Source organism: Trichechus manatus, unplaced genomic scaffold, assembly GCF_000243295.1.
Source record: "Trichechus manatus latirostris isolate Lorelei unplaced genomic scaffold, TriManLat1.0 scaffold00019, whole genome shotgun sequence".
In the NCBI taxonomy this organism is placed as follows: domain Eukaryota; kingdom Metazoa; phylum Chordata; class Mammalia; order Sirenia; family Trichechidae; genus Trichechus; species Trichechus manatus.
In genome coordinates, this window is record NW_004443955.1 from 8,328,659 (window position 1) to 8,353,091 (window position 24,433).

At 42.5% G+C, this 24,433-nt stretch overlaps 1 protein-coding gene across 1 annotated transcript in view; it reads left to right on the top strand.

Annotated features, from left to right (window-relative positions):
- OTUD7A (OTU deubiquitinase 7A) overlaps positions 1-24,433 on the top strand; it is a 186,252-nt gene that overhangs the window by 45,996 nt on the left and 115,823 nt on the right. The window contains 1 exon segment of the mRNA XM_023727856.1: positions 18,744-18,926. Within this exon segment, the coding sequence (XP_023583624.1) occupies positions 18,744-18,926 (183 nt within the window).

The following is a 24,433-nucleotide window of genomic DNA, read 5'->3' on the forward strand; positions in this document are numbered from 1 at the left end:
TAAATTAGAAATCAGTTCCATGTAAGTTTTAGAATCAGCTTGCCAGTTTCTCCAAAATGAGACTATCGGAGTTTGATTGGGATTGCATTGAATCTATGAGGCCCTAGAACAGGACAGTCCTGAAAAGGGGGAACCAAGCTGGATGGCTTAGAAGATGTGACTTCAAACAATCAGGACAGCGTAGTGTTCTTGGAAGGACAGACAAGTAGCATATTGCCAGAAGCAAGTGAGGAAATAGACCCACGCTAATTGGTCAATTGATTTTTTTTTTTTTTTTTTGAAGTCACCAAAGGAAAGGAAAAGCTAAAGAAAAGAAAGTCTTTTCAACAAAAGGTGCTGGGGCAGATGTGAAACAGACTGTTTATAAAGCAACCTTGACCCTCTGCCTTACTTCAAGAAAGGTCGTAGACTTAAATGTAACAGCAAACATTATAAAGCTTCTAGAAAAAGGCGGGGTGGGGGTCTTTATGACCTTGGTGTTGGCATACATGCTTTAGAGAGGATAAAAAAAGGACTAAATATGAAAGAAAAAAATGATAAATTGAATCCCATCAAAATCAAAATTCTCTGCTCATCAAAAGACATTGTTAAAATACATAGGCAAGACATACACTGGGAAATAATACTGGTAAAAAGCATATCTGATAAAGGACTTGTATGTAGAATATATAAATAACTCCTTCGAATCAATGCTAAAAATACAAATAACCCAATAAAAAAGTGAACAAGAATCTTAAAAGAGGATGCATGAATGGCCAGCAAGCACAAGAAAGGTTTTCAAATTAGTCATCAGGGAAATAGAAGTTAGTTCTATGAGATAACACGACACCTTCACCAAAATGGCTGTGATTAAGAAGACTGGCAAAGCAAGTACAAGAAGGATGTGGAGTAAGTGAACTCTCATAGGTTGCTGACAGGAAAGCAAAATAGTAAAACTACTTTGGAAAACAGTTTGGCAGTTTCTTATAAAATTAAAAAACACTTTCCCTTTGATCCAGCCATTCTTCTCTTTGGTGTCTACTGAAGAAAAGTGAAAACACATACCCACAGTAAGACTTGTACTTGAACGTTCATAGCAGCTTTATTCATAATCACCAAAATCTGGAAACATCCCAGCTATACTTCAGTAAGTGAATGGATAAACTAACTGTGGTGTATCCATACAAGGGAATATCATTGAATGATAGCAAGAAAGGAACTATTGATACATGCTACAACATGGACAAATCTCACAGATCTCATTCTGAGTGAAGAAGATCAGTCACAGAGAGTTCTTATTGTGTGATTCCATTTATATGAAGCTCAAGAACAGACAAAACTAATTAATATTGAGATCCATGGTTGCCTCTGATTGAGGGGCTTTGGTAGACAAAATTCTAAAGATGTTTCCCCAAGATTCCTGTCCCCTGGTATTCAATCAGCCATAGACACTACAGCCTCACAGGCTGCTCACTCATCCACAGAAGCTGTAGCAGCACAGGCCGCCCCCTCATCTGTAGGCACTATAGCCACACGGGCTACCTGTTCATCCATAGACACTACAGCCACACAGCTTGCCTGATCATTTGTAGACACTACAGTCACACAGCTATGCACTCATCCATATACACTACAGCTGCACAGGCCACCTGCTCATCCATAGACACTACAGCCACACAGCTTGCCTGATCATTTGTAGACACTACAGTCACACAGCTATGCACTCATCCATATACACTACAGCTGCACAGGCCACCTGCTCATCCATAGACACTACAGCCACACAGCTTGCCTGATCATTTGTAGACACTACAGTCACACAGCTATGCACTCATCCATATACACTACAGCTGCACAGGCCACCTGCTCATCCATAGACACTACAGTCACACAGCCTGCCTGATGATTTGTAGACACTACAGCCACACAGCTTGCCTGATGATTTGTAGACACTACAGTCACACAGCTATGCACTCATCCATATACACTACAGCTGCACAGGCCACTGCTCATCCATAGACACTACAGTCACACAGCTTGCCTGATGATTTGTAGACACTACAGTCACACAGCTATGCACTCATCCATATACACTACAGCTGCACAGGCCACCCGTTCATCCATAGACACTACAGTCACACAGCCTGCCTGATCATTTGTAGACACTACAGCCATGGAGAACACCTCAGTCATCTGTAGATCCCACAGCCACACTGCTCACGCATTTATCCTTAGACACTACAGATACGAGGGCCACCCGTTTATCCATAGATACTACAGCCACACAGGTCATCCGCTTATCTATTGTGGGTGGCCTGCGCAGCTTATCCGCTACAGCTACACAGGTTACCCACCCATCCATAGACACTACAACCACACAGAGTATCCACTCATCTGTATACATTATAGCAGCACAGCCCACTCTTTCATCCACAGAAAACACTACAGCAACACAGGACACCCATTCATCCTTAGACACCACAGCCTCACAGGACACCCACTCATCCACAGACACCACAGCCACACAGGACACCCACTCAGCCGTAGACACTTCAGCCTCACGGGACACCTTGATCATTTATAGACACTACAGTTGTACAGGCTGCCGTGCTCATTCTGTTTAATGCAATAATGTGCCTCCTGGGTGGATGCAGCCAGCCTTCTGGCCCTCTAGCCATATATAGTACAGATATGTCAATACCATCATCCCCTTCTTCACCAGATAACCTGAGGAGGGGGTGTGGCTCTCCAGAATCCTGATCCCTACGTGGCTGTGATTTGACTATTTTGTAGACGTAAGGTGACAACGAGATTTGGTTCAATCTGAACAAATAGAAGAGTCCCCAGGAGGTCAAGCAGCTTCTCTCAGCTGCATGGATGGTCAGCTGCGTGACTGCTCTGGGCCGGGCAGCTCAATGGGCGGATGTGGTCCCCTCCCAGGCCCCCTGCTTCCCAGGGGAAAACCTGGCTGGGTGTGAGTCCTGAACCCCAGCGGCTTGTGGCAATTTCCATCACTTGCCTTGGAGTACATATACAGGGAGTGGGAGGGGGCTAGTCTGCTTCCAGGTAGAACTGGATGGAACAAGCTAGAAGGCCTTCTTTAAAGTGACAAATTAAGGCTCCTTCAGGAGACCAGTTTGGCAAACATACAAGAAACAAGCAGTGTTTTATTTTTCAGATCTTCAGAATTTAGTGTGGTTTTAGTTTTAAACAGCTGCCTCAGGAATTGTTAGCTGAAATGGTTTAACTGGAAGGAGTAGATTTCCTTCTTAAATACCACACAGATCTCTGGCAGAGGGTGGGAGAACCACACTCAGGGTGGAGAGGCACTGGTAAATCTGCATCCACAGGCTGCCTGTGAATCTTAGCAGAGCACACTTAATTTTCAAGACTGAACAGCTCTCATTTTGACAGTTGCCTTACCTTTCTTTGACTTTATTAAAATTGGTATTCAGATTCTTTCTAAAGCATCATTATAAAATAAAAGGAAGGCCTTCCTGTGCTCTATGAGGCAGGGGCTGTTTCTGTTGCGACTTAGTAAGTGGTTTCAGGTTGACTACAGAGAAGAGTACTCAGCCTCGTGAGAAGAAGATTGAGCCACAGATTAACTGGGTTTCTGGGACATGGGGTTTAATCCAGGCGTGATGGCACCCCTGGGTTTCTACCTCCGCTGAGGCAATGGTTGGGATGGTATTGCTTAGACATCGGGGAGAAGGCAGGAGTACAACTGAACGTGACATGGCCCTTGAATTCACCTGTGGCTCTTTTATATTTTTAAGAAGTCCATCTGAGACTTCAAAAGCAAATTATGTCTGTATTTTTAAAAAATTCATCTGAGAGAGTATCATGGTGGTCCTCTCTGGTCAGACCCTCCAGTCCAGCCCTGCTGACCTCCGCTGAGCAGACGATGGTGTTCCCAGCCTCTGTGCCTTAGAGAAGTGCCTGCTTATGCACAAGGAGTCCTATTAAAATGTGCACAGCTGCCCCATTCATAACTGCAGAAAAAAGAAACAAACCAAATGTTTGTCAAAAGCAGAAAGAACAAATACATTTTGGTCTGTTCAAACAATGGAATGTTACACAGCACCAAAAAGTTAAACTACATTTAGCGACACTGATGAATCTCAGTGACATTATCGAGGGAAAGAAGAAAGTTCCTAAAGATTCATACAGTCTATTTATATAAAGTTCAAAACGTGCAATAATAAACAACATATTGATTGTATTTTCTTGATTTTCTTCAGTGAATTTGTATTAATGTTAAAAATATCCACAGGGCCCCAGTCACATCCCCCTGTCATTCGGGTACACTTATGCCGGCTGCCTACGGCGCTGAAGCAAGTCCTTCAAAGGTTGCTCCTAGAGGCAGCTGTCACTCAGCTACTAAGGAGAGCATTCCCTGGAGTTCACCAGGAGCTGCCCGTGTTTCTGCTCCAGCTGGCCCCAGGGCATAGGGGCTTCTCCTTCTTGCTGCCTTCCAAGCCTCACTTCAGTGCTTCTCATTTGGGAACCTGGAACTTACCAGGAAAGAAAATCTGGGAAGTGTCATTATGAAGAGAATGACGAAGGGGCAGGCCTTGATTGAGTTGACAGTGAGCTCTCCAGCACTGTCCTCCCCTTTTGTCAAATCATCACCCATGGAGGAATTCTGGGAAGATAGCATAAACAGACCATCATTCCGACCCTCCCCCACAAATACAACAAGAAATAAACAAGGAAACCGGTGCTTGGCTTTGCTGGACTCAATCATGGAGCAGAGGAAAGCAGCAGGGAGCTGGATACAGGCAAGAGTCAACAATGAGTGGCATACAATCGCTTTTCCCACTGTCCCTCCCGTCCCCCGAGCCACGTGGGCCACTGGCTGCTGTGAACTGAGGAAGTGGATCCAGAAAAGGAACCTGCTTCTGTAACCACCACAGCCCCTGCCTGTACAGAGATAGGACCCCAAGCTTCTACTTTAAAATCAAGGCAAATCTCCCCGGGGGTCCCTTAGGAGAGTGCCAGCACCTCCCCTGCCCAGACTGTCTGCTGCAAGCCTACTGTGAATTGCTACAGAAGGCCTGTGCAGTGGAGTCTGCTCTCATAGTCAACACTCTGCCTGCCTCCCGGGCACCACAGAGCTCAGGCCTCTGAAACCAACAGGACAGACATCCCAGAGAGTCAGTTCAGGTCTATTTGCTCCCCTTTCCGGTCAGTGCTGAGGACTGTTGACTGAGGCTGCTGTGTCCTAGCAAGCAGGCGAGGTGGGTCACCTAAAGGGAGACTGCCCCCCCCACCACCACCACCACAGGGCCACTGGAGCTCTGAAACCAACAACACCAATGTTCATTGCAGCTCTGTTCACAATAGCCAAAAGGTGGAAATAACCTAAATGCCCATCAACAGATGAATGGAGAAACAAAATGTAGTACATACATACAATGGAATACTACTCAGCCAGTAAGAAAACTGAAGTCATGATACATGCTACTGTATGGATGGAGCTTGAAGACTTTATGCTCAGTGAAATAAGCCTATCACAACAGGATAAATATTGTATTACCTCACTTATATAAAAAGACAAGAAAAGGCAAATGTATAGAGAGCAAAGTTTATTAGTGGTTACCAGGGATAGGAGGGAGGAGGAAAGGGGGGGTTAATGGTGATGGAAAAATCACATTGATTAAGGGTAGAATTTCACAATCTATTATTGTAATTGCTACCAGTAAGTTGTACACCTATAAAAAGTTAAATTGGCAAAAGTTGTGTGATATATTTACAACAATGACCAAAAAAAAAAGTAGCTGCTGAGGCTGCTTATGTTCAACCAAGTACTCATGCTGTTTGGTTCCTTGGTTTGGAGGTGTACGGTCATGGTTTCATGGGACATCCCAGTTAATTGGCCTAATAACGTGTTTAGTGCTTGTGTTCTACCTCCTAGTTCATTGTGTAGTGCCTGAAGTCTTAAAAGTTTGCAAGTGGCCATCGAAGTCACAACAATTGGTCTCTATTTACCTGGAGCAACAGAAAAAAGGAGAGTCAGGAATAGGAGGAGGATACAGAATGTGTGGCTAATTGCCTCCATGAACAACTGCTTCCTTTGCCATGAGACCAGAAAAACTGTATGGTGCCTGGCTACCTTTACTAAACATCTTGATCGAAGATTCCACAGAAGAATCCTGATTAAAAGGGGGAAATCAGAACAGAATTTCAATTCTCATTCGCTCTAGACTTTCTGGAGCCATGGAGGGTAGATGAACTCCTGAAATTATTGCCCTGAGATAATCTTTAAACCTTAAACCGAAAATATCCCCTGAAGTCATCTTAAAACTGAACAATAGTTTAGCTTAACTAGTAAAAAAAAAAAGTCTGCTTTGATTACTTTGCTCTTTTAAGAACTATCTATATGGGATCAAATTGACAACAGTAACTCAAAAAATTAGATAGGAACCCTAGGGGCAGTGAGTTTATGGTAATGAAGGAGGAACAACTCAGAAAAGGAGGGTGAGAATGATTGCAGAACTCAAAGGATATAATCAGTGTTACTAAATTGTACATGTAGAAAGTGTTGATTTGGTGTGTGTTTTGCTGTGTATATTCTCAGCAACAATCGGTCAGTCAACAGGAAAAAAATCATCCCCCTACATGGCCTTAGGCCTGATTTACACTAGCAAGCAATAGCAACAGCATGCTGTCCGACCATCCCCACCATCTCTCACCCCATGAAGATGCATGTGTTCTGTCACCAGCAGGGGGAGACACCGAGTCTCATACATCACCAAACCCAACTCTGAGTTTTGTTCATTCCTCCTCTGGTTCACTCATGACCCATCTTTGATAAACTCTAACTTAAAGACTTACTACTAACCCACCATACCTTATGTGATCAGGGAAAGGGAGACAGGTACAAATTGGTTTATTAAAAAAAAACAGTTGCCGTTGAGTCGACTCTGACTCATTGTGACCCCATGTAGGTCAGAGTAGAACTGTGTTCCACAGGGTTCTCAATGGCTGAGTTTTTGGAAGTAGATCACCAGGCTTTTCTTCCAAGGAGCCTCTGGGTGGACTTGAACCTGCAACCTTTCAGTTAGCAGCCAAGCACATTAACTGTACCACCCAGGGACTCTAAATTGGTTTATACCATTAGATAAGTAAGAAAGAAAGGAAGAAAATAGGCATCACTATGACAGTATTCAATTCTGCACCTTGCAGACTACAGTGATCAGCTTGTAACTTCCTTCTTCCCTGAGCCTGCCACACTACCCTTGCCCTTCTGACCCAGTGGTCATGATGGGGTGACCCAGAGCTTCATATTGAAGAGTCTGTGCCTTTAGCTCAGCATTGGCTTCTGCCATTGGCTGGTGGGTAATTCCTGGTTTAACATTTGTACGATCCATTCCTATACAATTTGAGGTTCTCCTGGCAGAAATCTTGCAGTTCTTTTGATGTATACGTTATCTCCTCTTAGGCAGTCTTTCTAGTTATGAGTCTGAAAACAAAAAGATCTGGGTTTTAAGGTGAACTGGGAACCTCCGTGTAAAGCATCTGCTCAGATGTGCTCATTACGGGTCTTCGCACTGAGGCTAACCTCAGCTGGGGCAGTTGGCGGTGGGGGGCACCTCTGCTTGCCAGACAGGCTCCAGGGAGGTGGGACTCAAGGCCCTCAGATCTATCAGAGCCCACCAACTGTTCTTAGGGTCCCATCCAGATCTCAGAGTCCCAGCTTTCCTGATCACCATCCTACCATGCTCATGTGAGAGCTGGGGAAGCTTTGAGTTAAATGTGTAAGATGCAGCAATGCGCAGTATCGCAAAGGTCTGGCTTTCGGAATCGATGCCTCCTCAGCTAGAAGGGATGAGAGATTCTCGGAGGCAAGTCACAGGAGCTCTGATTTCCTTGAGCTGAGCATGGATGCCTGAGCTGGTCTTCTCCCTGCATGCTCTCTAGTGTAGTCCAGAGCAGTTAGCCACCCTCCCCACCCCCCACCCTGGACACATACAGTCCTTGACTCCGCCTTCCATCATAGTGCGCTGTTGGAGACAGCTGTTTGTTCTCCCACACTGTCAGCCAGTCCCAGCTTCTCATAACCCTGCTCTGTTTTCCTAGAACCACATCCAGTCCCAGTTACCGTATCCATCAGCATGTGGTTTAGAAAATAGAAGCTGCTCTAGGTTTTCCAAGGAGAAAGGGGAACTAGAGGCTTATACAACCAGCGTAAGTGCTGAGTATGCAAGGTCAGAGAAGCTGTGCCAACGGCAGGAGATTCACAGGTGCTCCCTCAGGCATCACCCCATCACCAGCACCACCACCCATCTCAGCTGCCCGGATTGCCAAAGTAAATGCTGCTCCCGCAGGAGTTTGTCCAGCGTATGCAGTGAGTCCCATGCCTGCCCCCGCCTGAGCACCTGCCTGCATCCTCCTCTCCTACCAGCCACATCTAAGTGCCTGGCATTGGCTGACGTGACCAGAACTGCCAGGAAAGGAGCTCCGGGAGAAGTACCCAGCTGATGCAGAATTGACAGTGGGCAGGAAGGCACAGCGTTGGACATGGCCAACACAGGGCTTTTGTTGGCTTTGTTTTACCAAACGGGATTGCAGTGAACATGCTTTCCAGCATAATGCTTTTCTCACTCAACAGTCCTTGAAACCCCCTCCCCTCAACTGTATATGCAAATCCACTCATTTCAGTGGCTGAATGATGCTAGTGACCCTATAGGATACAGTAGGGCCGTCCCACAGGGTTTCTAAGGCTGTAATCTTTATGGAAGCAGACTGCCACATCTTTCTCCCGCCGAGCGGCTGATGGGTTCTAACTGCCGACCTTTTGGTTAACAGCTGAGTGCTTACCCCTGCACCACCAGGGCTCCATTCCAGATGTAGGTTACTGTAATTCAGTTAGCCATTCCCCTCCCAAGTCAGAAATTCAAGTAGGATCCTTGGCAACTCCCTTCACCTGACCTCTACATCCAGTCAGTCCCCAAACCCTGTGGATTCTGCCCCCCAGGTAACCTGGAGCCCTCCCTTCTCTGTCCTCAATGCCACTGACGGGTGAGGTCATCATCATCTCTCATCCATATGAGGATGAAAATACCAACAGCTAAGAACCGCTAGGAGCCCTGGTGGCGCAGTGGTTAAGAGCTATGGCTGCTAACCAAAAGGTCGGCAGTTCAAGTCCACCAGCTGCTCCTTGGAAACCCTATGGGTCGGTTCTACTCTGTCCTGTAGGGTCACTATGAATCAGAAACAACTCAATGGCACTTAACAACAAAAACAAGAACAGCTAATGAGGAAAAAGTCTGAATAAGAGTCTGGATGAATGAATTACTGCCAGCAACCAGCTATCTTGTCTTCTTGTAGATAGATAGATAGATAGACAGGTAGATAGATAGATAGATAGATAGATAGATAGACAGGTAGATAGATAGATAGATAGACAGGTAGATAGATAGATAGATAGACAGACAGACAGACAGACCAACTGACCAGAAAAACCAAACACGTTGCCATCGAATCGATTCCAACTCATAGCGTCCCCTACGAATGGAGGAAGTCAAGGGCCTCGACGTGCTGCGCTGTGTCACTTCCCAGTGTGTCTATCTGCTGTCCTCTCTCCCAGCACAGCTCCTCTGCCTGCTCACCCTTCCACTGGACTCTTCACCAGGGTAGCTTGTACTCTTCTTTGGGCTCTCAGCTTAAGGGACAATTGCTCCAGAGAGGCCCCTTCCACAACTCCAGGTTAGACTCCCTCCCAGGTGCCCTATCAGACCCTGTACTCCTGCGTACCACTTAGGAATGTAATCGTCTGTTGTAATCGTCTGTTCTCCTGGTTTTTTTTCCCTATACAGCTAGGAATGTGCTGGGCTGTAACAACACTCATGGAACAATAAATGCAGACAGTTATTGTTTTTTGACAAGAATTCAGGATAGCTGGTTGCTGGCGGTAATTCATCCAAATTCTTATTTAGGCTCGTTCCCCTCCCCACATTCAACTCTTCTTAGCTGTTGGCCTTTGCGTCCTCATGCTTGTTACCTCATGTTCGCAAGATGATTGCCACCACTCTAGGCACTCACCTGCATTCCAGTCAGTAAGAACAGGGTACAGCAGCACAAGCCAGCTCCCCTCTCGAGTGCATTCCTTTAATTCAGAAGTAAAAATCTCTTTCAAAAGGCTCCCAGCAGGGTTGAGCCCAGATCTGAGCACTGAGGAACGAGGTCTAGTGAAGGGAGGAGACACTGTTAAAAGGAGAGGAATAGAGCAGCCGTGAATACGCGGATAATCAGGAGACTATGGTGTCTTAGAAGCACTCAGCCAGTGAATCCGGAAGGAGGGAGAGGTCAGCTATATTGAATGCTGAGAAGCGGCCTTGGATTTACCTGCATAACATTGGCAGTTTGGAAAGAGCTGTTTCCGTAGAGCAGTGCTCACGAGAACCATCTTACAGCAGGTCCAAGAGTAAAAGGGCACAAATACATCCTCTCTTGTCCTTCAACATTTATTTAACCTTATTGAATATTCTTGCCTGCAGAGTTGACAGTGGAATACAAAACTAATACAAACATTTTCTAAGTTTGCTGTATCAAAAATTCTTTAAATAAAATATTAATAATATAATTGCGGTGTAAAATGGACAAGCGTCTAGTGAACTACAACCTGTTGGAAGGTTAGTTTTGGTAACCTTTAGGCTCATTTCCTTCTCCATATTTCAGTAAACTAAGCTAATTAAAACTGACCTTATAAAGATCGGCCAGTATAGAGAATCAGTTATTTCAATTGTTTCTTTCTATTTCTGTCTGTATTTCATAGCCAGGAAATTTTAAATTGTTGCCTGCAAAAGTACATGTGATGGGATCTTCCATTTCTGGCAATATGGTGATCTGAGTATTATGGAAAACTTCCCACTCTGGTACATTCAGAATACTCAGTAATTGTTTTTAATCCTTTACTTTTTTAAATTTTGTATACTATTTGTTTTAGATAGCCAGTTTATTCAAATAGTTCAAAATTCAAAAGAAGTACACATTGAAACTATTGTACCCCTTCTGCCTTTCCCCCACTCCTCCCTGGCCTCTGGGTAACCACTTGTATTAGGTTCTTATTCACCCTTCTAGCCATTTGTAGCATTCATGTATGCAGAATCAAGCAAGCATGAATACACACACACACACACACACACACATATCTGTCTATTTCTAGCTTAAAACGTAGCATTACATTTTATAGCTTGCTTATTTCATTCAATAATATATGCTGGAGATCTTTCCATAGCAGCTTTCTCCTTTATACAGTAGCGTAATTTTATGTTCGGTGGAGTGTCCTTTGCCCAGGTATCTTTTGGGTTGTTGATCTTTCTTTCTCCTTCTTGATTTCTGAGCAGAGCATGCATGTACTCACTCACTCATACACACACGCATACACATAAACCCATCTACACAGGAGAAAATAGATTGTAGCATCTGCTCTAGTGCCCAGACCCCTCCACTCAGGACTCAGGCTCCTGCCCAAGTGGGGAGTGGTGGCTGCTCTTCACGACCGTCCCTAGCAAAGAAAGTCACCCAACCCACGGCCATGCCTCTTCCCTGGGGACAACCCCCATTCTATGTCAGCTTTCTGTCTGGGTGTAAAGGCCTGGCCCCCAGCTATGATTTGGAACACCTCTAAAGGGCCTTCCCAGCCTCAGCGCTGCCAGACATTCAGCTGAGGCCTTAGTTGCACCTGCACTGTGGCCTGCAGCTGCCTCTGCCCAGTTCTGCTGCCTGCACCCCTCATAAACTTCTGCCTGTAGGTTTCCTCCTCAGATTTTTCCAGGAACCGACCTATCTCAGAGATAAACCTTTTGGATGTGATATGAGTTGCAAATATTTTCCCAGATTGACATTGCCTTTTGATTTTCTGAATATATTTGAGTCTCTTTTGGACTTTCCAGCATATTCCATTGTCTTGTCTGATTCTTCATATGCCAACACCACACTGATTTTGTTTTGTTTTTTATTTTATTTTATTGTGGTATAAGATACATAACAAAAAAAATTGGGATTTTAACCATTTTTAAGTGCACAATTCAGTAGCATTAATTACATTCACCATGTTGTGCTACCATCACCACTATCCATTTGCAAATGTTTCCTATCAGCCTAAACAGAAACTCAGCCCCCTTCAGCAATAGCTCCCCATCCCCCGCCCCAGCCCCGTGACCGCTGATAAATTTTTCTCTCTATGCATTTGCCTATTCTAGATAATTCACATAAGTGGGATCATGCAATATTTGTCTATCTTTTTTGATCTTATTTCACTCAGTGTGATGTTCTCAAGATTCATTCATGTCGTAGCATGGGTGAGGACTTCATTTCTCTTTACGGTCCAGTGATATTCCATTACGTGGATAGAACACACTTTCTGTATCATACACCTGTTGAGGCTGTGTAGCAGGCTGTGCTGTGTCTGGTTATGCTTATCCCTCCTCATTGCTCATTACTCTTATTTTTCAGAGCTTCCCAGGTTGCTCTTACTTATTTTTCCATAAGAACTTTAAAATCAGCTTGTCCGACTCCAACAAAACACAATTAAACAAAACTATGTTTATATTTTTTATTGGTTAAAAAAAAAAAAAAAACCCATTGCCCTCAAGTCAGTTCTGACTCATAGCAACCCCACAGAGTTTCCAAGCCTGTAAATATTTGCGGAAGCAGACTGACACGTTTCTATCGCAGAGCCACGGGTGGTTTAGAACTTCAGCAGAATATTTACCTTCTCTTCTATATCTGTACCTTTGCTTTATCTTAGACACACAGCTAAATAGATGTACTGCTTTCTAACTGACCCTTTATCAAATTTCCATTCATCTCTTGGTTGGCTGGAGTTCATCCTCTGGTAGTTTTCTCAAGAAATGCCTATTTTAGCATTATTTCCTGAGCTCTTACATGCATAAAATAATTTATCTGTAGACTTTATACTTGAAAGACTAGCCTAGATGGATATAAAATTCTTAACTCACACTTCTTTCTTTGAGTATTTTCAGATATGGCCCCATTGTTTTCTGGTATTGACTGTTGCTGTCAAGAAGTATGGTGACAGCCTGATTTTCTTTCCTTTTGTGTAAACATTGAAAGAATTCTCTTTATCTTTAGAACACAATAATTTTGCTAAAATATATCTTGATATTGATTATACTAGAACGATTTCCTCGTATACAGTGTCTCTTTCAATATGTACAATTAAATCTTTATTTTAGAAAACATTTATTTTTATAGTTTTTAAATTCTTTTTTCTTTTCCATTATTTTATAATTCTTATTTGTGACTCCAATTATGTGTATATTGTATCTCTTTCACCTGTATTCTCTAATTATCTTACCTTTTCTCTTTGTTTCATTTTATTCATTTCATATATTTTTTATTTTTATGGTCCTTACTGTGCTGTCTGTGGTTCTCCCTAGAGCCCTTTTAATTTAATCTTTATTTCTGAGATAATTTAACTCTTTCTTTTCCCAAGTTTAGTAAATTCCTGTTTCACATCCTCCTTTTCTCTGACCTTCTGTTTCCTGAGTTCACATATCTACGCTTTATAGTTTTCCTTCGTAGCTCTTTTACTGTCATGCTAAAGTAAATCAGTATGGCCCCCTGTAAGACCAAAATGCATAATGTTAAGTTTACCTTGAGAGCTGTCTCTATTTGATGTTTAAGACAATAAAAAAAATCAAATGAATTAGAAGTTATAAAACATAAACATTTTCGGCAGTAAACTGCACTGAGGCTTTTGGTATGTACCAGGAAAACCTGATTCTGCTAGTAATCAAATAATCTGCTGTATTGTGATAACCATACATTGGAGCATAGTCTGGAAGAAAAATTTGAGCAGGCAGCTTCTTTAGTCTCTGAAGTCTTTGAGTTAAGGTCTTTCACACAGTTATTCTGTCCCACTGCTTAGAGAAGATATTGTTGGATGAAGGAACAGAGTACATAAATACAGAAAAATAGGGTGACAGGAATGTATTTTGAAGATTTTAGGTTAACTGCAAGAGAAATGTGAGTATTTCTAGCTGGGTGCTTTGGTATCACAAATAAATCAAGATCTTCTACATACAGAATTAGGGGAGAATAGAAGGTGGATAGTCTAGTTGGATATTTGCCCTTAGAGCTTGGGATAAAAGTTGTAATTGAAGTTAAGGTTATTCACATAGCGATGGGCTTAATCTCCAGAAGAAGGTATAAATTAAGAGAAGAAAAAAGAACAAGAAGAGAAACTTGGAGAACCTACATATTTTAAGGACAAGAAAAGGCAGAGAAACCAGCAAAGGAGACAGAAAGAGTGGCCGGAGAAATAGGAGAAACAGAACTATTACAATGTCCACGGCACAGTGAGGCCCTCCCGTGGGCCTGGTGGCCTGGCTGGATTTAGGAGATGGCATTAGTGACACCTGAACGAAAATTTCATGTAGGACAAGTACGTCAGTGGGGAAGAGAGTAAGAACCCAGCAGGTGAAAACACTGGTGAGGTAGGGATGGAGAATGAGAGATCCAGGTGAGGAAGAGACAAGCCCTGGTTATGGAGGGCCATGATGTGTGGGCAAGGTGGGGAGGGGCAGTGTGAAGGTTATCGGTACCCAGGAGCCATGATGCCCCAAACAAGGCTAGATTCAAGGGAACTGTAGCCTCCAAAGATTAAGTTTTAATCAAGGCAGACCTGGATTTGAATCTCAGTTCTATCACTTACTAGCTAGATTTCAACCATTAAAGTGGTAGAAATTAGATATAAGCCAAAATTCATAATTAATTATAATACTAACTACCATGTATTAAGTGCTTTCTATGTGCTAAGTGGGGTCCCTAGGTAGTACAAACAGCGTGTTTGGCTGCTAACTGAGAAGTTAGACGTTTGAGTCCATCCATAGATGCCTCAGAAGAAAGACCTGGTGATCTACTCCAAAAAATCAGCTGTTGAAAACTTCATTGAACACAGTGCTACTCTGACACACATAAGTGAAATTCTTAGCACAATTGGTATTTGCTAAGAATTTTATGAAATTATCTCATTTAACCCTCATAAGGATTCTTACTAGATGGGTTTTGTTATCCCAATTGTACAGGAAAGGGAACTGAGGCTGAGAATGGTGAAATGTTATATTCACTGTCATAGAACTAGTTAGGAGATGGAGCCAGGGTTCCATCTGAAATACCAGTGGCATAGCTTCCAGCAGGCTTCAAAGCCTGTGCTCTTGACTCCTCTCGTGGACTGCATTCCTTCCTTAAAATGAGCATCTGACTTCACTGGCATGTAGCATGTGGCTGCCCCCATCATGTAGCCAGTGGATTCCACCTGGGCCTCGTCCATTCCACCATAACAGTGGTCAGCCACTGTGGGCATCTGGGCCCTTTCTTCCCAGCCTGACCCAGAGTGACAGCTGGTGGGGCTTCCAATAAGTTAAAATGGAAAAGATAAGAGGGAACATGGAATATATGCTTTCTGAGCATCAAAACCTTGCCTCGAGGCCAGCAAACACCCACCCCTGTCATCATGTAGACTGCCTGTTCCTAGATGCAGGCTGAAAACCAGCCAATGCCAAGCTAATCATGGGTATATCCTGGTCCATGTATCAGTAAACCACAATTCACCACCCATCTTTTCCTGAGGTGCTGCCTTTGGAATGGTGCAGAGAGGGAAGCATATCTGGAGGGGCTCTGACACCCTTGACAGCTGTTAAGTATGTCCTCTTGTCTGTCGTGTTTTCTTCCAGCTCCCAGTGGCCTCTCAGATCCTTTACACATGCACAGACACTAAAGTACCGAGTCCTTGAGACATTCTTTAAAACCTTGTTGTTTGCCATGAAGTCTGTTCCAATTCATGGTGACCCATGTACAACAGAACAAAGCACTGCCTGATCCTGCACCATCTTCACGAAGATCGTTGGTACACCCCAGCCCATTGTTGTAGCCACTGTGTATTTCGAGTGCCTTCCAACCTAGGGAGTTCATCTTCCAGCACTATATTGGGCAATATTCTGTTGTGATCATAAGATTTTCACTGGCTAATTTTAGGAAGTAGATTGCCAGGCCCTTCTCCCTACTCTGTCTTAGTCTAGAAGCTCCATTAAAACCTGTCCACCGTGGGTGACCCTCCTACTATTTGAAATCCTGGTGGCATAGCTTCCAGCAACTTTTGTAGACATTGCTGCCACCTCTCCTCACCTCCGTCTTTGTTCTCTCTGTTTGCTACTAGGTGAGGCAGAGGTTAGGACCAGGGTGCCCCCTGGTGAGCAATACAGGGTGGGTGCATAGCAGAGCCAGCATGAGTACAAGGTGGTGAGGGGAGGGACCAGGAGTTCTGAGCAAGTCAGAAAAGCCGCAGAATGAGCGGCCACTGGGAAGGAGAGCAGACTGGGTGGCATCCTCTCGTGTTGTCTCAGGTGACCTTCTGACCCCCATGTGCAGTGGGAACGCACCCCGTCTGCAGCCTGGCTGCCGCCCTGGCCCTCTGAGGTCCCACACTCCACACCTGTCTTCACACTCGGGCCTGAAGGTCTCATGGTGCAAGCTGTGGCTGTGGTTCCAGAAGGGTCTCTTGTAGGGAATGGGCAGGAGCAATGGGACCTCCTTCTCCCTGGGGCAGGAGAAGGCTGGTGGGTGGGGGTGGGCCAGCTCCTGTGAGCGGTGCTGCCCAGCAGGCCCAGATCAGCCTAGGGTGGCCCTGCAAGGGGGATGCAGATCAGGGGAAAGAACTGGATTTGAGGGCTCACCTCCAACCACCACGATTTATCAAATGAGGGACTGACGGAGGATAAATGCCACACCCACTCTCAGCCTTAGACTCAAAAATGCCAGCTTTGGGTCACATGAGGTCGACTTTGTGCGCTGTGACTTTAGTCATGTTTTATAAAGCCTTCCTGTTAGTCATGTATAAGAGAGTCATTCTCTCATTCCTCAGTCTAGTTTAAGCCAGGCCTGTCGTTGCCGCTGCCCCTTCACCATGCCCAGCACCCCGATTCCCACCACCACTACTAACAACAGGGTCTGCATCACATCACTGCCCCTGCTGATCGACACTTTGGAAAAATTGTCCAGACCCTGTTGGTTTTTTGTTTGGCGACCCAAACTGCTTTATTTTGGTTTTCTCATCCACTGAGATGGTGCAAAGATTCTTCTATTGTATTTGTGTTCAATCACTGTCTTAGTTACTTAGTGTTGCCATAACAGAAATACCACAAGTGGGTGACTCAAAGAACAGAAATTTATTTTCTCCCAGTTCAGGGGGCTGGAAGTTTGAATTCAAGGTGTGGCTCTGGAGGAAGGTCCTTCCTTGTCTATTTTAGCTTCTTGTGGCTGCCAGCAATCCTTGGCGTTCCTGGGCTTGTAGATGCATCTGTTTACTTCTTCTGTCTTCCTCTTCCCCCTGTGTGCAATACAGGGTGGGTGCATAGCAGAGCCATGTGGCTGGTCTTCCCGTTATAAGACACCACTCAGAAGGGATTAGGTTTAGGACCCACCTTATACTGGCAAGAGCCCTGGAGGCCCAGTGGTTAAGAGCTCGGCTTCTAATCAAACGGTTCAAATCCACAAGCTGCTCCTCAGAAACCCTGTGGGGCAGTTCTACTCTGTCCTGTAGGGTTGCTGTGAGTCAGAGTCGACTAAATGGCAACAGTTTTGGTTTTTTTGGCCCTACACTGGTATAACACCATTAACATAACAAAAGAAACCCTCTGTTTCCAAACAGTGTCATATTTACAGGTGTAGGGCATAGAATTTTAACACATATCTTTGAGGGACACTAATTCAGTCCATAAAAATTACTATAGAGGAAAAAATATGATCAAATTGTAAATGACTGTGTCATATAATTTAAATGTCATGGTCGATAGTATTAAGTCTGTGACAGAAAAAAAAGTAGAAAGATGTTCAGCTCTAGTTTTATACATTTAAAGCCTCATCCGACTGGATACAAAACATCATTCTGAATGTGAATAGTCAGTATAGCTAGTGCCTGCAATTCAGACTTAGCCTGGAGAGGATTTGATTTGATTTATTCCTTAAAATTCAAGTTAAGCTTTTAATTCTTTGTTTTCAGAAAGTGTATGATGCCTAATTGAATCAGATGGAGCGTGTCATGTCTCCTTCCTTCCTCTTGGAGCCCATGTTCCTCCCCACAAAATAGTTTGTCCTAGTGCTGTAAAGTCTCTGTAGCACTCAGTGCTGGTCCCCGCGGCTGTGCTGAGCACCTGTCCTGGGCCACACCGGCCCTGCCTACCGTCTCTTGGGATTACAGAGCCTGGGCTCTAAAATCTACTTCCTATTAACACTACAAACAAAAGGATCCTGTGACGCTTCTGGTTTTCCCCTGTTGCGTGTAAATGAAAAAAGTAAACTCTGAACAAAAGCCCAAAGAAAATCTGGAAATTCTCTTTTTCATTTTTTGCTTTATGTTTTGCTCCCCTCTGAGAGTAAGCTCTACAACTTGATTTTCAAAGAGTGATAAGATAACTAGGAATGCAGTGTTCTGTACTCTAGTAGAAGTGTGTGTGCATGTTTGCACTGCATATGCGTGTGTGTGTGTGCACGCGTGTGTGTCTAAAGCGATGGGACTAGACATAGTCACACACTTCACATGGACACCAGTCATGGTTGTGAAATTTACTTTCAGAGATTGCGGGTCAGACCATTTCTCCTCCGAAAAGCAAGAACGACTGGTGAGAAGAAACTCTTTTTGCTAATGAGAAACCTTTTCGGTGATAATTTTCTACAAGGAGGCTGTTGTTAATGCAATAGTATTGTAATCTCTTGTCCCTTCTTGTCCACAGGCAAAAACTGGGACCTGACGGCCGCTCTGAGTGACTATGAGCAGCTCCGACAGGTGCACACCACCAACCTGCCACATGTGTTCAATGAGGGAAGGTGCCCCAAGCAGCTGGATCGAGACCCACCGCCATCCGGGCACAAGGTGGAGCGGCTCTGCTCACAGAGGCAGGACGACATTGCCCAAGGTACTGGCTGGCCGAGAGACTGAGCCTTGGGCTCATCCTGGTGGCCTGCAGTGGTGTGGGGTGGTGCAGAGATGGGCGAGGTTATCCCTCCCAGCAGCAGACATGTTAGCCTCTTAGTGCACCATCCACCATACTAAGCTGAAATGTCCTTTGCACCTTCCATTCTCGGCTCCTGTCTTTGCCTCCCAAAAGCTGAGAGTGAGTCGAGTTCCTTAGAAACCCAACAGCGCTTTACGTGATTAATGACCAATGTGTTGGATTCCTCCTGGAGTCCTGGTTTTTGCAGATCAGACATCTCTAGTTCCTTCAGTTATTTCCCAAGCAGCATAGTCTCAGAATCTGCTCAACATCATGCTAATTGTCCCATGTGCTCCATTATCTCTGTTCTCTTCCTAATTACAAAAGTAAGATGTGCTTACTGGAGTACATGAAGCAATACAAAGATACACAAAGAAAACCTAAGTGTTTTTTTCCTCCACCCCTACCCTACCTCACCCCACTGGAGTGATAACCAGTGATGACATGCTGGTCTGTCTCCTTCTGCCCGCAGCCACTCTCCTTCAAACTACAAACACTTCAGAGCAAATGCCGGTAATACTTTGCAACCTGCTTGTTCCACTGAGTAAGAGACCATAACATTCCTCCATTTTAATTAGATACATTTTTTAACATATTCTCTTAATAACCAAACTAGTTTCCCTCGAGTCGACTCAAATTCGTGACAGCCCCATGAGTGTCAGAGTAGAACTGAACTTCATAGGGTTTTCAATGTCTGTGATGCTTTGGAAGTAGACCACCAGGCCTTTCTTTTGAGGCACCTCTGGGTGGATTTGAACCACCAACCTTTCAGTTAGTAGCTGAGTGCTTAACCATTTGCACCACTCAAGGACTCTGTTCTTTTAATAGCTACGTATTACTCCACAGCATACAGTAATATTTAAGTCCCTCTTCTTTTCTAGTATTTTGGTTTTCCTGGGGTTTTTATTGTTTCTTCTTTTATTTTGATTTGTTTTTCCACTACAGATAATGCTGAAATAAACGTCTGCACACCTGTAATCTTACAAACATATGAGCTTTTTTTTTTTTTTTTTGGTTGGGTAGCATTCCAAACGTGTTTGCTGTGCCAACATGTGTGTATTTCTTACTGAAAGTTCAGTGTCACTTTCCCAAACACACTGTGCTCAGCATGTATGAAAATGGGTGTTCCCTTCATTCTTGCACTTACAGTTTTTTCTGTTCTGAAGGATGAAAAATCGTATCTTATTTTAATTTTAATCTTTCCATTTGCTCATTAGCTATTTGGATTTCCCATTTTGTATCCTGCCTGTTCACATCCTTTTTCCAATTTTCTATTGGTTTGTTTGCCTTTTTTATCAATTTATAGCAGCTCTTTGTAATTAAGACTCAACAAATATGTATGTATGTTTATGTGTGTGTATGTACACATACATACACACACACAAATATATCTATATCTCAGTTATCTAGTGCTGCTATAACAGAAAAATCACAAGTAGCTGGCTTTAAAGAAAAGAAATTTCTTTTCTTACAGTTCTGGAGGCTAAAAATCGAAATCAGGGTCTTAGATGAGTTAATTCCTTCCTTGTAGGTAGTGCACAGTGTTCCTTGGTTCCTGACTTGTAGACGATGCTCATGTGGCATCTGTCTTCCCCCATGTGTGCATTATCTCTGTGTCTAATCTGCTCATTTCATAACACAGATGTGATTAGATTTAGAACCCACCCACCCTACTTAAGTATGATCTAATTAACACAAAAAAGAAAACCCTATTTACAAAAATGGTAACATCCATAGGTATAAGGGTTAAGATTCCAACAAATATGTACATATTTGTAATGCTAAATACCTTTATATTTTCCTAAATTTTATTTGTTGTTGTTGTTGTTATTGAGAATATACACAGCAAAACATATACCAATTCAACTGTTTCTACAAGTACAGTTTAGTGATATTGATTACATTCTTTGAGTTGTGCAATCATTCTTACCTTCCTTTTCTGAGTTGTTGCTTCCTCATTAACATAAACTCACTTCCCCCTAAGGTTCCTATCTAATATTTTGAGTTGCTGTTGTCACTTTGATCTTCTATACATATAGTTCCTAAAAGAACATGATGTTCAAGGCAGACATTTTTTACTAGTTAAGCTAAACTATTGTTTGGTTTTAAGAAGACTTCAGGGAATATTTTTGGTCTAAGGCTTAAAGATTATCTCAGGGCAATAGTTTCAGGGTTCATCAAGCCTCCATGGCTCCAGAAGGTCTAGAGTCCATGATAATTTGAAATTCTGTTCTGCATTTTCCCCCTTTAGATCAAGATTCTTCTATAGAATCTTTGATCAACATGTTCAGTAATGGGAGCCAGGTACCATCCAGTTCTTCTGGTCTCATAGCAAAGGAGGCAGTTGTTCATGGAGGCAATTAGCCACACATTCCATATCTTCCTCCTATTCCTGACTCTCCTCTTCCTCCGTTGCTCCAGGTGAATAGAGACCAATTGTTGTGCCTTGGATGGCCACTTGTAAACTTTTCAGACCCCAGGCACTATGCAACGAACTGGGAGATAGAATAGAAGCACTAAACACGGTATTAGGCCAATTAACTGGGATGTCCCATGAAACCATGACCATAAATCACGAAATCAAGGAACTCAATACCATGAGGTATTTGGTTGTACATAAGCAGACTTAGCAGCCTTTCTTTTTTCTTTTTTGTCCTTGTTGTAAATATATCACACAGCTTTTGCCAATTCAATTTTTTATACATGTACAACCTGCTAACAGCAATTACAATAATCAGCTGTGCAACCCTACCCTTAACAATGTGATTTTTCCATCACAAGTAACACCCCTTTTCCCCTTCTTCCTGCCCCTTGTAACAACTAATAAACTTTGGTCTCTATACATTTGCCTTTTCTTGTGTTTTTATGTAAGTGAGGTCATACAACAATTGTCCTTTTGTGATTGACTTATTTCACTCAGCATAATGTCTTCAAGCTCCATCCATATTATGGCATGCATCAAGACTTCATTTTTCCTACTGGCTGAGTAGTATTCCACTATATATATGTACCACATTTTGTTTATTCATTCATGTGTTGATGGGCATTTAGGTTGTTTCCATTTTTTTGGCAATAAACATTGGTGTAAGAGTCTCTTTTTTAGTGTCTGCTTTTAAGTCTTTTGGGTATATAACTAGGAGTGAAATTGCTGGGTCATAGGGTAGTACTATTTTTAATTTTTTGAGGAAACGCCATGCTGTTTTCCACAACAGCTATACCATTTTACATTCCCACCAGCAGTGGGTGAGGGTTCCATTCTCCCCACATCCTCACCAACGTGTTATTTTCAGTTTTTTTGTTTTGTTTTGTTTTGTTTTCAATCTTAGGTGTCTTAGTGGGAATGAAATGGTATCTCATTGTGGTTTTGATTTGCATCTCTCTGATGGCTAATGACACTGAGCATCTTTTCACATGTTTTGTGGCCACTTGAATGTTCTCTTTGGTGAAATGCCTATTCAAGTCCTTTGCCTATTTTATGATTGGGTTATTTGTCTTTTTGTTGTTAAGTTGTTGAAGTGTTATATATATTTTGGTTGTTAGATTATTCTTGGACATATGGTTTCCCAAAATATTCTCCCAGTTGGTAGCTTATATTCCTTCCATCCCTATCTTTTGGAAGAGTTTAAACAGTATTGGTGTCAATTCCTCTCTAAACATTTGGTGGAATTCCCCAGTGAAGTCATCTGGTCCAGGCCTTTGTTTCGCTGAGAGGTGTTTGATCACTGATTTCTTCTCTTCACTTGTTATGGGTCTGTTGAGACTTTCTGTTTCCTCTTAAGTCAGTTTGGATAGGTTGTGTGCTTCTAAGAATTTGTCCATTTCATCTAGATTAATCCGGTAGAGTATCCAGTATAGTTGTTCATAATATTCTGTTGTAATTCTCTTCATTTCTGTTGGGTAAGTTGTAATGTCCCCTGTTTAATTTCTTATTTTGGTTATTTGCATCTTGTCTCTTTTTTTCTTTGTCAGTCTAGCGAAAGCTTTGTCAATTTTATTGATCTTTTCAAAAAAGCAACTTCTGATTTTACTGATTGTCTCTGTTGTTTTTCTGTTTTCAATTTTATTTATTTATGCTATGATCTTTGATATTTACTTTCTTATGGTAGGTTTAGGCTTAGTGTTCTCTTCTCTTTCTAGTTCCTGGAGTTGTTGAGTTGGGCTGTTGGTTTGAGATCTTTCTTCTTTTTTCATGTAGGCATTTGTTGCCATACGTTTCCCTCTGAATACTGCCTTTTCTGTATCCCGTAAGTTTTGGCATGTTGTGCTCTCATTTTCATTTGAGTCTAAGAATTTTGTGATTTCTCTTTTGATTTCTTCCTTGACCCATTGGTAGTTCAATAGCGTGTTATTTAATTTCCATATGTTTGTGTATTTTCTAGTTTTTTTTTTTTTTTTGCTGTTATTGATTTCTAGCTTCACTCCGTTGTGGTCAGAGAGAATATTTTGTATAGTTTCAATATTTTTAAATTTATTAATACTTGCTTTGGACCTAACATGTTGTCTTTCCTGGAAAATGATCCACATGCACTAGAGTAGAATGCATATCGTGCTGTTTTGGGGTGGAATGTTCTATATATGTCTGTTAAGCCTAGCTGGTTTATAGTGTCATTCAGATCCTCTATTTCCTTCTTCTTTCTAGATGTTCCGTTCAGTACAGAGTTGTACTGAAATGTCCAATTATTATTGTAGTGCTATTTCTCCCTTCAATTCTATCAATATTTGATTTATATTATATATATATTTAGGTGCGCCAATATTGGGTGCATATATATTTATGATTGTTAAATCTTCTTGATTGATTAGCCCTTTTATTACTATATAATGTCCAACTTTATCTTTTCTAAATGATTTTTTCTTAAAGTCTTCTTTGTCTGGTATTAAGATTGTCACCCCAGCTCTCTGGTTATTATTTGCATGGAATATTTTTTTCAGTCCTTTAACTATCAACCTAATTCCGTCCTTGAGTATAAAGTTTGGTAAACAGCATGTAGTTGGATTGGGGTTTTTTTTGTTTTGTTTTGTTTTGTTTTGTTTTTAATCCATTCTCCCACTCTCTGACTTTTGATTGGAGCATTTAGTCCATTTACATTCACTGTATTACTGATAAGAAGTGACTTCCTTCTGCCATTTCATTTTTGTGTGTTTGTGTGTCTTACGCCTTCTTTGTGTTTGTCCTTTACTAGTGCTTGCTTTTGTGTTTTGTTGGTTTATTGTAGTGAGCCATTTTGATTCTCTTCTCCTTTCCTTTTGTGCATGTTTGTTTTAGATATTTTCTTAGTGGTTACCATGAGTATTACGTTTAACAGCTTGTGTTTATAACATTCTAGGGTAAGTTGGTACTAACTTCAGTAATGTAAAGAAGTTTTATATCTAAACCGTTCCTCTCCCTCCCCTTTTGTTGTTGTTATCACTGATTATGCCTTTATATT